This window comes from Saccostrea cucullata, unplaced genomic scaffold (assembly GCF_032062105.1).
Source record: "Saccostrea cucullata isolate Sc308-1 unplaced genomic scaffold, CSIRO_AGI_Scuc_v1 ctg5298, whole genome shotgun sequence".
Taxonomy (NCBI): Eukaryota; Metazoa; Mollusca; class Bivalvia; order Ostreida; family Ostreidae; genus Saccostrea; species Saccostrea cuccullata.
Genome location: NW_026940796.1, coordinates 45,001 through 61,240, shown reverse-complemented (window position 1 = coordinate 61,240; position 16,240 = coordinate 45,001). Strand labels below are relative to the sequence as shown.

Here is a 16,240-nt window from a genome sequence, read left to right as displayed (position 1 = left end):
TTCGTAATGAAACTCTTTTTATTTTAATGATTAGTATCTGTAGTATTTAAAATTTTCAAATACTCGATATTGCCATTTTAAAATTCTTTAATTTCGATTTTCTCAATTACTACTCAAGCAATCGTTATGAAACTTTCAATGTTAATTCCTTGCAATGTGTCAAAGTGATTTTTACTTTTAAAATAATTGTTTATATTTGAAATACGAGTCCCTTACTTTAAATAATCTTTGTTTATCTAACATATACAACTTACAAGTAACGTTTTAAAAGTTTCATTCTTAAAATTCAGTTCTCCTGATTTGATTTCATAGTTTGCCAACCTTCATTCTTCTTCTGTTTATTTTATAATTATTTTATTTTATCTATATATAAAATAACGCAACTGCATTTATTAGCATTTCGCATTTTTTTGTATATCTATAACTTGTATATTATTAATTTCATTAGATAGTGCAAGTATAAATTAGAAAATTGGTACGTTATTTCCATAGTTTTTATTCATTCATAAATCCTAGGATCCGCTCCTACAAGTGCGCTAAGCCTTGATCACTACTGTAAACAAAACATTCATCTCGCCGAAAATGTTCACGATTCCGCTAAACTGAGAAAGTTTACACATGATTTATCATCTCATAAGAAACATCAGCCCTGTACAATGCAGAAATGCTCGAATTGAAGGTGGCATGTCAGATTCGTTTTCCGGCAAAACCTCTAAAAATGAAAGTGAAATTTCAGAGTTCTAACTTTATAATACACAGAATGATTCGTATCTTCTTAAAAAAATACATTTGCCAAGCTTTTTTGGTAGGAAAGATACTGCCAATTAACAAGTATGATCAGTTCACATCTTTTCTTTTATGCAAGTCTGCAAATTTAGGAACTTGTAATTTTTTCCTGCATACTTTCTTCTCCTACCGTAAAAATAAAATGGGATGTAAATTAATCAACAAAGGATTCTCGATGGTTGTCCAAGCTTAGCTAATGGACCATTGTTTAAGTGATGATAAAAATGAAAGTCTTTCCAGTACGGGGCGACATATGCTATTGCTTGCAATAGCAGACTTTCTAGTTCTTATTATTATTATTATTATTTTTCTTCCTGGGAAAATCTTTTCCGTGATCTTGTAAACTACACATGACTTAAAACCTTTTTAGGGTAAGTAGGCATTTATGTAGATTTGCGAATCAAGGTCATTTTGCGCGCACGTAAATGCAAAACTTAAAATGACCAATATATAATGCCTTACCTTTTTTATTTTGTGACGAAATGTTTTGAAACTTATAATGTAAGGATATATTAGCAGTATGCACAAGATGACAATAGAAGATCGCACGTGCATGCACGTGCACTTCGCTTTGATTGGCTGAAACTAAAGTCTCAATATCTTTTTTGTTTTTTGATAAAATCATTTGAAATTTTGAACATATTCATACATTAGACAGATCTACAGCCTGTAGTATAAGATTTTTCATGAAAGCATGTGCATGCACATGTGCTTGCATGAAAACACGAGAAATGTCCAATATAATTGATACAGACGTAACTATTTAAATTATTGATGAAATGATTTGAAATTCATATTATAAGTATATATTAGAAATAGACAAAATGACATGGTCAAAAAAGTACGATCTCACGCGCATGCACGTGCGCTTCGCTCTGATTGGCTGAAACTAAAGTCTCAATATCTTTCTTGTTTCTTGTCAAAATCCTTTGAAATTTTGAACATATACCTACATTATGAAGATCTACAGCGTGATATATAAGAATTTTCATGAAAGCATGCGCATGCCCGCGTGCTGCAATCTGATTGGCTGAAACTTTAAATGGCTATATCTCCTTTGTTTTTTGAAAATGCTTTGAAATTTAAAATATAGTCATGCATTACGATATACTACAGTATGATGTGGAAAAACAATCATGAAATCACGCGCATGCACGTTTGCTGCAATCTGATTGGCTTAAACTTGAAATGGCTATAACTCCCTTGTTTTTCAAACAAACAGGATGGGATTTAGAATATAGATAGATATAAGGGACTCCTACAAGAAGGTTTCATCATGCACGTGCACGCACGTGCGTGCATTTGGAACGACAAAGAGTGATTTTCATACTTTTGGACTGAATGTTTTAATATATAGTATATTAAGATATGTAGATAGTGTAGATGATATGATCATAACGCACATGCATTCACATGCGCACGGGTGCAATGCTAAAATTTGAATACAATTGGTATCCTTCTGAGAAAACGTTGTTAAAGTCAAAAATGCACAGAGTTTGTCTTATTTAATGAAGCTTACAGGGAATATGGCACCAAAAAGGAGTTGGGGAGCGTTTGGGGAACATCTGTAACGGTTCCCGTTACAATTAGCACTAGTTACAATTACTTTATATCCAAGTCACTATAAATAATCTTTGTTTACTACTGCATAAAACTCGCGTGATAGATGATCTAGATAGGGTTTATTGAAGACACAAAATGCGGTTATTTAAAAAAATCAATAGATTTAAATTTCATTCTAGCCAGACAAACACGCTGCAGGTTTACGTGAGTGTACATGTATATTAGATGCACCTTTGTAGCCATTGTAAAGGTGAAAAATCACAATTCTGAATTGCAGTCTCTTGACATTTCTAATATTAGCTGAAATACCGTAAATTGCTAAAAATGCTTATGAATAAACGTAAATGACGTGCATATCGCGATTGTTTGAAATGAAAATGTTATGAAACGACTGATTGTTTTTCTCAAACAAATTTAGTTTTAACCGCCATTAGAGAATAAAGAATTTAAGAGAGATACAATGAAAATGCAAATCAAAGTTTTTTCTTTTACTTTAAAATTTTCAATTGAAACTAAGTTGGAAAAGTTGAAAACCCTGCCATTTGCCTATGAGAAGCAATGAAAGTTATTATCCCTCATGTAATAAAACGGCAAACTATACATTTTTTCAGCAGACGACACACGATGATGGAGGATGGGATCAGGATGTAGTTCTGAAGAGGTCCCGGGGGATACCAAGAAGGAACCAATCAAAATTCGCACTGACAGGAGTACCCACTCAGCAAATACTAAAACAGGTGAATTATAATGTTAAATTATTTTAAGTAAACTGACTTATGAAAAATGCAGTTCCATTAAAGAATATTAGTCTGGACTGTTTCCTGTCATATTAAGTACATGCAATCAATTAAAGATCTCTAAACGTTTAAAAATCGAATTCAAAAAAATCCTGAATGAAGATATTTCTTACCAGGCCATTCATCCAATTCACCTTCTTCAACCATGTCTGGAAAGAGGAGAACAGTGAGAACAAAGTCCATTGTAGAAGGAGAGGCATATGACATGCTGTTAGCGAATCATCCTGAACTGAAACCTACTCTAAGAGACTTCGATCAAGTCATGGTCAAGGTACATAATTTGGTGACCTGTAGCTTTTATGATATTATAAAGCATGTAGAATATAATTGAAAGTTGGTTCAATGATGGCTAGAAGCATTTTTATATGGTACAATTGCTAGCTATCGTCAAATAAGTTAATGAAAATTGATATGACATGGCAATTTTTGACAAACAAATAGGTCGTTATTTTGAAACTGGAATGTCTACAAATTTGTGACTGGTCGACAGCGATAGCTTTGCTTACTCCTCCGTGGCACTTGCTCCCATCTTTGATGTTTTTAGAGGTCAATGTTTGCTCAGAATATATTTTTTACACTTCTTCAAAAATATTTGAAGTTGCAACAAATGATCTCAATAAAGGCTAACTTGACAGTACTGTTATGTACTTTGCTTGTGCCTCGGAATCGGACCAAATAATGATGCTGTCAGATTGCCTGTAAAAAGATTTTTTAAATACACTTTCATTGTCATATAGGCTTTCTAATATAATACAAATAACAAATCTATAATCAAATTAACTTCTTGTATACAGCTTCAAAACATGAACAAAATTACCGAAGAGATGTATCCACAAATATATGAACTACTTGATAAAAAAATAGATGATCCATTTCAAGATAACCAACAGCTGGAGCAGAGACTGGCGATGGGAAATTACTTGGCCAAAAAGGGGTAAGGTGTGCGTATATAAGTTTCTAAGCTTAATGTAGTATTAATTTTAATGTGAGGGATTCAATATTTTCAATTTAAGAAACAAAATTTAACTGGATCTTGGAGGAATCCCGCCAAGTCCACTAACAATTGCCACAACAAACAATAATGACTCATCAGTATGTGTGATACTAGAAAGAGTTAAACATGATTTTTCAACTCTGTTTTTTTTTTAAATACAGTTCTTCCTGATCTGTGTGTTACCCGTCGCATGCACGACTTTTTGAAGTATCGTTCAACCAAACGCTCGGCTATCCCCGTAAATCTCCGACCAGCAGAAATTTATGGAGACAGCCGAGTGTCTTGTTGAACGAGACTATACTTTTTTTGAAGACATTTAAGATAATGAATATCCTTATTCACTAAAATATAGTATAATAAAATGTATAATAATAAAATGCAACTAAACATTTATTCCCTCCAGATTTGTCCCTCATTTAGTGGATGTATACCAGGCTGTCTGGTCTAATCATGACCTCGATTATTTTGATGATGACTTGGAAGAGGAGCATTCCGAATCAGAATTCTTCAAACTTCTAACACTTATCAGGACAATCTTATGGAATTATGCTGACGGGAGTTCCAAATTTGCCGAAGCCATTGTAAATGACACACAGTTTTTTCAATATCTGACGGAAGATTTATTAGCTGTGAAGGATGATCTGGAAGAACTAGAAGACGAAATTACGGTAAGAACTTTGAATTATGTTCCAGGTGTTAAATGTCGGAGGTCCTTAAAGGGACATATTTTTGCTGATTTCATTCATAGTTGTTGGTCTTCGTATACATTTGGACATTTAAGACCTTTAGATCTCCCAATAAACGTTTCAGAATGAAAACCACTTTCCATTTAACTCCACTCTTGGAATACTCAACAACTGTGCTCGAAATGCTTCTACAAAAGATGTTTACAGTATCAAGCGCTTGTCCAAGAAGGATGAAAAAGAGTCAAGGGATATTAACATGGTTGAAATTCTAGAAGATCTGTTAAAAACAGACATAACGTGTGAGTAATATAATAAACTGAAATGAAAAATGAAAAAAGAAACGCAAAGTAGCATAATATACGAATTTTTTTAACCACATGACCGAAAATTACCAATTGGTCAAATTTGGTTACTGTACACTTACATTAGTGTCCAGAGTTACTCAACTGTAAAATTTACGACGTCACATAGGGAAAGTTCTAAACAAGTTAAAATTTCGCTAAAATTGACAAGTTTGTCAATACATTGTGTTTTACCATTTGATGTATACACTGTTTTTCAATATTTACCGACGATATGAATTTCTTGCAATCTTGGTACTGTTTTATGGGGTCCTGCTTAAGGCTGCTTTTACAGTGCGTAAGTTGGGACAGAGGCAAAAACAGGTTTCTGTGTAGTTTCATGTAAATAAATGTCTTATCCGTCATCAGATAGGCCCATGAATGGTTTTGAAAACCGACAGCGACAATGACGTTGACGCGTAACAGAGCCACGTTAAGATCGGTTTATTCACCCTGACACCTGTTTTAATCCAATCTTACTACACAAAAACTGCTATAAAATACAGTAGACTGTCATAATCATTACATTCACCTCAAACTAAAAGAAACCGTTTATGCGATTCTGTATTTAGCTGGTCAATTTTACGTTGGTTCTCCTCTCACTGGCGCATGTGACATCATTTGCCTATTTTTTTCGGCATATTTACCCCTGGTCCATTGTAGCGAGGGACAGTCAAGACATTTACCCACTCGACTAGTCTCCGTAAACTCCATCTTTGTCTCATTGAGCGTCTGCAGGACTTAGTGGATGATAGGGTTCGAAATACACAAGTTGGTCACTTTCAAGTTTTAAACTAAGGGCTGACTCGTTGAAAGTGTTGCATAATACATGTATCCCTATTGGAGGAATAAACATTCGGATGAACTCCATGCAAAGGAAAATTAAGATTGTCACCACTGCGCGAGAGAGAAAATGAAGATAATGAGAATTTTCTATTTTCACTTCTTTTTTTTTTTGGGGGGGGGGGGGGGGTTGTCACATGAGTTTCAATAACTCATGAATTTTAAGGCAAAATCAAATGGAATTTTGTTATATTTTCAGTAAAAATGATTTTAAACTAAAGATAGAATACTCAAAATGCAAAAGAAAAAAAAAATTATTTCACCTCAAAAGTCTACCTTGTATTTCTTTTTCCTTTCAGTATGTTTTGCTCTTAATTAATGTTAACATTTAATTTAGTTAAAAATATTAAAAATATATATAAATGAAGAGAGAGAGAGAGAGAGAGAGAGAGAGCGAGAGAGAGAAATTCGTTACAAGCAGATAATGTACATAAAGAATAAAAGGAAGAAAAGATAAAAAAAGGTTCACTAAGGGAAAAAGTAAAGAGAATAAGGCAGTTAATAATTACAGTGTAAATAGTTATTTTACAGAAATTTGCTTTAAAATGTAGAAAGAAACACCAAAACTAATCAAAAGAGATTTTTACAAATTACAGTTAAAAAACTCCTCCCTTTCACAATTTCAGCGGATTAAGTATTTATAAGAATACTAGTAATATCTGCTTTGTTTTCTTTTCTGTAACAGATGTAAAGCTGGTTGTTCTCTTGGCCTTATCGTACATGGTAAACGAAGAACAAAATAGACAAATCACGGCCGATGAATCTATCTTTGACTTTATACTTGACATGGTCCACAAAGCTGAGAAAGCAAAGGATCGCAGACAATGGGGCTTTTCTATCCATGAACTCATTAATGGTTTGGCAAAATTGGCCAAAAACGATGACAACAAAACAACCATCATGAAAAAAGGGGCTTTTGATACCCTTAAACGAGTTTTAAAACAAGGAAATGAAGCAGAACAGATTGCAGTTGTCAATGTTATTTGGGAGTTGTCTTTTGCTAAAAAGAATAAAGAACGATTTAAGGTTGGTAATTAACAAATGCTTTCCATTATGAGTCCTTGCTGAGATGCAATTTATCACTACATGTACTTCTTTTATAACTTCATTCCATTGCACAGACCTAATGACCTAATCAGAGTTGCCGTTCCTATTACTCGCACGTACTTGTAGTTAAAAAATAATTGGCTTAAAATTTCAGAATGACAAAGAAGTTTGGAAAACACTTCAAAGTCTGTATAATAGCGATAGCAAGGAATTATCGAAGGCGGCTCAGGGAGCATGTTTCGTTATCAATGAGGGACAAGATGCGGGTATGCATGCTAAAAATATCAAACATCTTAGCGAATTTAAGTCATCAAACATAAATACTCAGTATTTCACTCTCATATTTTAAATGACCTCTAAATATGATCGCTGAGGTATTTATTATTTTTAGCTAAGAAGAAGAAAAAGGTAAAACCAGAGGAAAAAGAGGAAGAATCCGCTATTGCAGGACATATTATGCTAAGCTATAATTGGGCAAACCAGAAAGTTCTTTTACAGGTGATAAAATGTTTTATTTCCAATAGTCAAAGTGATATAAATATAATGAGATTTTTTACAGGTCTTTTTCGATTTTGACCTCTTTTGTGAACTTATCTTGATTGAAATATCTGAAAAATAAGTTTATTGAACAAAGAGCAGCTATAAGTGTTAAATTTTATATATGCTTTTGACACTTTAAGCACTGTAAAATTCCTTGAACTACTGATATTGGTCTCATTTACTATGTGATTCAATTTTCCATGCAGCAATCAGTGATTTAATTGAATATTTTTTTTAAAAATATATATTTAAGATTAGGGATCGTCTTCAAGAAAAAGGCTTCACGGTTTGGATGGACGTTGACAACATGGAAGGTTCGATTCTCGAAGCCATGGCTCGTGCAGTGGAAGATGCAAGAATTATACTGGTTTGTTACTCCGAGAAATACAAAGACAGTCAAAATTGTCGAACAGGTAAGAATATTGCAATGGTTCAAAGTCAATAGAAAGAGAGATCTTTTGGATAATGCATTTCAAAATTGTTAAGTACGTGTATGTAAAAATGAGCATTGCTGCTTGAAGTAATTGATCGTAAACTTTTTGAAAATTGCTGCTTTACAGAGCAATGGCTTGCCGTTTTTCAAATAAAATTGTTGTCTATTCTTGGGTCAATGTATCACTTATTTGAATAATAAATATTCTACCAAACATCATTAATGAAACAATTCTTTGACAGAGGCAGAATACGCTTACTCACAAAAGAAGGAAATTATTCCGCTTCTGATGGAGAAAGGTTACAAAGCAACTGGATGGTTGGGCGCCATGATAGGAGCTAAATTGTTTTACGATTTCAGCGGCAAATACGATTTCGAAAGAAAATTGGGAGAACTTTTAGCCGCAATATCTGGAAAAATTCATCCACAGAAGACGAAGACATTGTCAACCATTCAAGAGGTCTGCTTCCTAATTGTTTAACCACTTTGAAAAAAATATTGATAGTGTTGTCTGTACATCTGTAAATCTTTACACCTCGTATGCTTTTGGGTATCCATCTCTTATCCAAAAATCTTTTATACCACTGAATGAAATTTATATTTGGGTTTACTTATGAACACTACCATTCTTTCTTTAAAATTGGTGTAGTCATTTCTTACCCGCAACCTATCATATCAATGAATAAAATTTCTTTAAAAGTTTTCTAACATATTATTGCCATTATAGAAGTCTTATTTTTATATATTTACGATTTAAAGCGTTAACAATAGATTTTGTTGATAAACATAGATTCACGTTTGTAAACTATAGTTTACAATTGGATTTATATCATAGTTTCACAAATCGTGAAACTATATTTATCAGATCGCTTATTTATCAGATAATCTATGTTTTGCTGTTTACGGTTGTGAATTTGCGTTATTGGTTTACAGATGTAAAATATAGATTAACTAGTTTGGTAGCAGGGGCATCATTTTGTGAGCTCATTTCTCACAATACTTTTTAAAAATATTTTCATGTGTGATCATAGTATATGAAAAAGGAATACATTCTTTGTTCATTCGTATTGATAGTAATGTCGATAACTGATTAAACTTCCTCGATTGTATATTTATAGATATACTAGTAAACATTTTTAATAATTTCAAATATCAACAATTTAAGCATGCTGTTTCAACCCTGTTACCGTCATCTGACGATAGCATTGTCTTGCTGGATTGGACAAGACAAGATATTGAGAAATGGCTTGGTGACAATCAATTAATGGCGTAAGTACATCGAGATTACAAATGAGAAGACAGTTGGCACGGAGGCAATATTATGGAAAACATTAAATATTTCTGACCTATAGCCAAACGTATCTTTGACAAATTAAAAACAATTCATTTCTCTTAGATAAATACCATACAAACGGAAGTTTTAGCGAGGATACCAATATCATTATTAGCAAGGGTTTTGAGATTGACAAAGTTGAATATTAATTATAATTCCAACAGCTTTGGAGAGGTTACTATTTATTTTAATTTTCATAAAATTGCAAAAATTATTTTTGGCTAAAATTATATTTTGAGTTTTTTCAGAACATATCACTTAAAAGTTATGTCTCGCTTTTATAATGTATTAGTGAGTGAAGTAATTTTTTTAGATGGTATTGAATCTACCAAATTTTACTTAATCTTTGAGATCTTTTTGTACTTTTGCAGATTTTCTGGATTGAAAAATCTTTCTGGCAAACAACTTGTTTTTCTTTATAAATTATTCCGAAGGGTAAGACAATGTTTTCTACTTCATGATTTATAAAACAAAAAAAAATTAAAAAAAATAAAACTATATTAAAATTCGGTATTTTGGTAAATAAAAAAACTCATATACATGTAGTTCATTTTATAAGTAAAAAATGATTACATGTAAATATTTTATAACACAGGCTCATTAATTACAAGCATATCTTAAAGAAAAATATTTTAATGAAGTGAGAAATAAAGGACATATAACCTACTTATTACTCTTTAACAAATTCCTGAGATTGCAATGCAACTTATAAAAGATCGTGTTTATTTGGAGCTCACATTGGATTGTTGAAAGAGTTATCTTCCCTTTACAGACACTATTCTAATTTAGAAAAGTATTTTTAATGAAATCTGATACTGTGGTTATAAATCTTTAAAGAAATAATAACAAGAAATCAAAGAAATATTTATATACTCTCTAGATTTATTAAATTCTTCAAAGTGATCTTATTTCTTACTGAATCTTATTTTACCAAGATGTCATCTTAAATTTTCACAGGCCCCTGAGTATTTCTACAGATGCATTGAAGAAAAATTAGGAATGAAAAGTCTTGAAGATTTGATGAAATTCAGTGATGCCATAGAGAAATTGCAAGCGGAATACCCAGACATCAATCGATTGATTTATTAAAATATTTTTTTACAGTGACTGGATTGACGGTTGTTATTAGATTGTGCCAAGTTCATTAACTGTGATAAACAATTATATACATGTATATACGGGATTTTAAAGTCTTAATCATTTTATACTAAATTCACACATCCATTGTAGAATTCAGAAGAAAAAGAGTGTTTGGATTAAAACAAGTAATTCGATTTGGATGTATATGGACATGTAAATACACACCATCTTTGATAAAACTGCAACATAGTAATGATAATGATTTTCAGAAACAGAGAAAAATCATTATTGTTGTGAAATGTTAATGACTTTAAAGAATCTTGCTATAAAAATAAAAAAAATCTCTTTTTAACCATTTTTGTTGGGAAGGGGAATATGTCATACATGTAATTACCAGTGAGATCTCTTTTATTAGAGGGTCATTGAACCTTAAAACCAAATGCAAAGTGTTCTTGTTTTGTTGCTCGAAAAAATCTTTGATTCCTGCAATATTGTTTATTTCGATCCTCGGCAACTGAATTGAAGCAAAAAAATATAAAGTAATAATAAAATTATTCCTGGCATTTTATCAATTTTATCTGTCCATGAATAAAAGACATCCAGTTCTAGAATCAACATTTCTATTAATTTCTATATTTGTAATTGGGTCTAATCACCTTATACACCAAAGAAATTCAAATGGTAAAGATCCTCAAGCACAATGGATTGAGAATAATTTTCTATAATGAGCCTACATGTATGCATGACATTCTTTAATACAATATTGTTTTTAGCTGATAAAGATTGTCTTAACAGTCATATAAAATTCGAGTGAATGATAACAGGCAATTCCTCGAACTTAATGCAATATATGAGTAAGCGTTATGTATGATGCATATATCTATTGTCATACAATAGACATATTATAATAGTGTTTGCATCAATTGAGAGTAAAGTGTTGATATTGCAGGTTCAAGCACTGGCATACGTTACAAGAACCGTAAAAAATCTCATTTATTTAGTAGGTAACTCATATTTAATTTTTCCCCAGAACCATCTGCGCTCACTTTTCTTCTCCCCCGGGGAAAACACCTTCCGACCTTTCACTCGAGACTTCCACGGTTCGTTTTCTATCATATTATCGGCTTCAGGGTGATATTTTATAAAGATAATTCGTCCTTTATTCATTTCTAAAATTTCGGCCCTCTGACACTCGAATTTGCACCACTCATTTTCGTCATATTCGTTTGAGAGGATGATAATAACTCTTTTGCTTTTCTCCATATTGTTTATGATGCCATCTGCTTTGTCTTCCCCGGGAATCAGGTTTCTGATGGGCACAAAGAACTTATAGCAGGGTTTTTCTTCTTCAAGTCGTTTCACAAATTTTCGAAGCACCCACTGGCGTATATAAATATTTGTGTCATCAAACGATAAATACGCGTCGTATTCTGCGACTAATTCTCTGTCCACGCGGTATTTGTCCCACGGATGATATCGAAAAATCCTGTATAGGATAACTTTGGTTTCGTAAGGGCACCGTTTGGCCCATACAACAGCTACAATGACGAGTGTAAGTAAAATTGCAAAGCCGATTGTCAGTCCTATAGCAACATCATACGTGCAGTTAAGCAAACTTTCTGTTACTTCACGAATCTTATAAACGTCGTCCTTTTCATGAGTACATTGTATATCACGATTTGTGTTGTCTTCGGGGGCAAAATTAATCCATTCTGCCATCCAAACCATGTCACAAGTACATTTGAAAGGATTGATTCTTAATTTTGTTTTTTCATATGGAGTTTTAAATTGAATATTCTCTGGAATACTTTGCAAATTATTATTTTCCAGGTTCAAACGTACGTGGGCCTCCATATTTTCTATTGCTTCAAATTCGACCTCCTGAAGTCCATTTCCGGACATTGAGAGTTCGGTGATGTAAGATGTATAATTTCTACTAGATAATGTCTTGATTTGATTATTATTCATTTCCAATTTAAGTCTTTTGTATCTGTTTTCCGGTAATTGACTTGGTAAACTTGTATGGCCTCCATTATTACAATTGACATGAAACATATTGTCATCTGGCTTGTCCTGACATAAACAATTTTGTGGGCAGTCTTTAGTGACATTACAAATCAAATCGCTCAAATCAACATCGGCAATAGATTCTCCATGCAGTTCCGGTGGACCATTGCATTTAACTTCAAATCTTAAATCTGAGTATTTAATGAAGGACTTCTGTAATCTCCTTGAAACTTCATGAAGCTTACAGTCGCAGAACCATGGATTATCTCGCAGATCTACGTTATATGTTACAATATCATTGTAAAATTCCTTATCAGTAGGATTATATTGCTGAAAGAAGCCATCATTCCAAAATGTAAACTGATTATGACGAAGATCTACACTTGCTTGGTAAGGTTCCTCCAAGTCGTATGTCCAGTTCATTTTATTAGTGAAATTCATGATAAGATTGTACGATACATCAAACTTCAACAAGTATGGTGGTATATATGGCCATGGTTCCATGGACACAAGTTTGTTATGTGTAAGGTAAACCTCTTTTAGAGCGTAGTGATGTTTAGTAAAAACTTGTGTCCCAATAATATCTATCTGATTGTAAGAGAAATCAACAGTCCTTAAAGCAGGTTTATTTTTCAGAATCCCATTGTTTAACTCTTTCATATTGTTATACGAGAGATTTAAATACTCAAGAACGAGCAACGTCAAGAATGCATTTTCGTCGACATGATAAATTGAATTATTACTTATTTTAAGTTCACTGAGCTGCCAGAAATATCCAGTGTTATCCTGCATTTTAAAGTCGTCACTTGAAATGTTTGTTATAAAATTTCCGTTCAAATTCAGAATTTGGGCACTTCGTGCTGAAGTGCACGATTTGTTTATTGCCTCTGATAGACTGTGGATGTTACAATCCGACAGGTCTATGATATTTGTGGACTGGCAAGGTTCACAGTGGTTTGAAGTCACTATCGATACAAACATTGTAAGGATGATGAAAAAGATGTTAAGGTAGTCTGCCATTTTTATAATCTAAAAAAGATTAAAGTACAATTAAGCATGAACTTTAATTAATTGTATGCCTATCCATGTATAATACACATGATGCAGCACATATTACTTTTATATTGTCTGCTGTCTATTAACTGATACCAAGGGATTGGTCACGCGTTTGAAAACTTCAGAAAAATCGTGTTAATGAATATTCATTTTTTTTATTCTGATATCCTGGAAAAAATAATAATATTCGAGAATTAAGATATGCTAAAAGGTTGCATCTGATCAAATACCAGAACTTTTTTTAACTTTTGACAAATAAAGAAAAAAAGACATATACATGTGAGATTTGAATTTTAAGAGGGTGTTAAAAATGCCTAAAAATAATTCATTACATACGTTTTGAAGCTCCTACTTCCTATTAATATGTACTTTATTTACTGAAAATTTCAGAAATGAAGTTTTTTTTAAAGAATAATTTGATATTTGAAAATCTTTAAATTACTGTTATGATACATAAATAAATATAATATATACGTACAGGAATAATGGTTTTACCTCACATCAGCAATGGAAGGTGAAAAAAATCTTTACTCTTCCAGAAAGGTAGGCAGAATGAGTCCAACTTCTTCCTTGTTCTTATCCATTGGCTTTGCATATTTTTAATCCGTCAGACAGGTGTATATTTTAGCATTGACAGATGAAATTTCTTATCGCACATGAAAAGGTTCATACAAATATTTACTTTTCACTTTCTGGGTACATTAAACCATCTATTTTCATATACATACTCTTCAATATCCAAAAGGAACACCAAAACCATTTACAATGATAATTAACCGTCTAAAGGTTGTTATTACAATTACTGTGAACGTACATAATTTATATGATTTGACTTAGGGTTTTTAATCAAATTAATGTATGCATTTGGTGGAAAACAACTTCCAATTATTAAAGTTCACATACACATAAAAAGAATAACATTACGAGATGCGCTAAGTACTCTGCTAACTTGTTCAAAATTCAATTTCCACCAGATATAATACATGTTAAATATAATACATTTATATGACAGGCACTTTTGCTATTTATTTAGAAAATGAAGTTTATCTTAAAATTATAGAGATATCTCTCATTTTAGAGAGATATCTCTTTATAAATAGAGATATCTTCCAACTTAAAGAGATATCTCTCAGTTTAAAGAGATATCTCTATGGGAAAGAGATATTTTTGAATTGGAAGTTTTATGCTTACTTTCGTTTTCCTGGATATTAAACTTTTAGCATTTTTATCTCTCTAGCTTAAAAAGATATCTCTTTAAGTAAAAGAGATATCTCTCTAAGTTTTAAAGATATCTCTATTCGTCAAAGAGATATCTCTATAAGCTAAAGAGATATCTCTATGTTTAAGAGATATCTATCTTATTGAAAGAAAATTTTGTTTCACGAATAAATATTAAAAGGGCTTGCCATACATTTACAGTATCATACTATTAAAAAAGTAAATTCTTAAATGTCATACGGAATAGAGAGGTAGATATGGAAAAAGTGGTCACGTGTTTTGTTAATGCTTATCATTTACATGTTCTTAATTTAGAACTATTCTTACTTTGTTCAAGAGATGTAAGCTTACATTTTCTCTGATTCTGTTGAAGGAATTACGTAGGGGAGATGGGAGTAGTATTTAAATCCAAATTTGATTGCTAATAAAATTTTAAAAATATATTCAAAACTGACGAAAGGTTTTGAAGAATTTCCACCCTTGAAGGAAACTGTATAGTTGAAGCAGTACTTGAACATTGCATATGAATTGGAGAAAACGAAATGTAATCAAATTCAAAATCCATTAAAACAATACATATTGGGATCAAAACAAATAAGTACCTTTAGAAACATCAAAGCTTGGATCAGGTGCCATGGACAAAGAAATTACTGCTACCTTCTTTCTCAGCTGGGTAAATTCCGTAATGATCTTGTAATCTACTTCTTATTTCGCTAGAATTGCTCCAGACAGAAGAATATATAGTTTTCCTACTGTTCCTCAGCATTAACCGTATATGTAAATGTACATGTCATACTTTTGATCCATTTGGACAAATGTACACATAATACCCCCAAACAAGATATTCCCCTCAAGCTCACCCTTTCTCATCACTTTCTTCCCCTATCAAAAAACTCTTTAGACAGATTACTTACATCCTATAAGTTTAACATTAATATTTCAAATCAAAAATTTAAAAAACGCGGTAGAAGATATCAATTTCAAGAAAAAGATAAATCAGGGGGTTTTATTTAAGTATACATTTACTTCATTAATAAAGATATATCTCTAGCAAACTTTTATTATTTTTTTTATATCATTGTCAAAACGGAAGGTCGTTGCTGTAAAATATTGCCCAAATAGTATACTTGACATTGTTGACATTGTAATAAAAACAAATCTTAATTTGGGAAAATCATATGCATTAATTAATTACACCAAAATTGTGTATGAGATTGTTTATTTGTTTAGGGTCTCTTTGAGATTTTTAAAGCCATATTTGGACTCTGTTAACAGAGGAATGCTGAATCTTTCCCTTATATTATTTTCAGTTTAATACATCTAATATATTAAAACATTATTTAAATTTGTACAGCTCATTAGTTTTCTCTACAGTTTCGATTAATGTGAAAGTGTATTTGAAAAACCAAATTGCAATTATTTAGGGATTCTTGTCTGGTTTCTGACTAAATGAAATACTAATAGTCAAAATATAATTTCTTAATACATGTCTTTTTTACTTAGAAGTAAAGGATTT

At 31.9% G+C, this 16,240-nt stretch overlaps 2 protein-coding genes across 2 annotated transcripts; one reads left to right on the top strand and one right to left on the bottom strand.

Annotated features, from left to right (window-relative positions):
- The first annotated feature begins 3,266 nt into the window (after positions 1-3,266).
- LOC134256336 (uncharacterized) lies at positions 3,267-10,853 on the top strand. The gene is made up of 12 exons (XM_062738983.1): positions 3,267-3,417; positions 3,941-4,080; positions 4,544-4,808; positions 4,951-5,125; positions 6,696-7,036; positions 7,212-7,323; positions 7,449-7,555; positions 7,851-8,010; positions 8,273-8,490; positions 9,196-9,299; positions 9,735-9,798; positions 10,321-10,853. Exons 1-12 carry the CDS (start codon positions 3,292-3,294, stop codon positions 10,450-10,452), a joined length of 1,944 nt encoding a protein of 647 aa, XP_062594967.1. The 5' UTR covers positions 3,267-3,291; the 3' UTR covers positions 10,453-10,853.
- LOC134256335 (slit homolog 1 protein-like) lies at positions 10,742-14,060 on the bottom strand. Its single transcript, XM_062738982.1, has 2 exons — positions 13,985-14,060; positions 10,742-13,479 (listed from the first exon to the last, which is right to left on the bottom strand). Exon 2 carries the CDS (start codon positions 13,468-13,470, stop codon positions 11,437-11,439), a length of 2,034 nt encoding a protein of 677 aa, XP_062594966.1. The 5' UTR covers positions 13,471-13,479; positions 13,985-14,060; the 3' UTR covers positions 10,742-11,436.
- Positions 14,061-16,240: the final 2,180 nt, after the last annotated feature.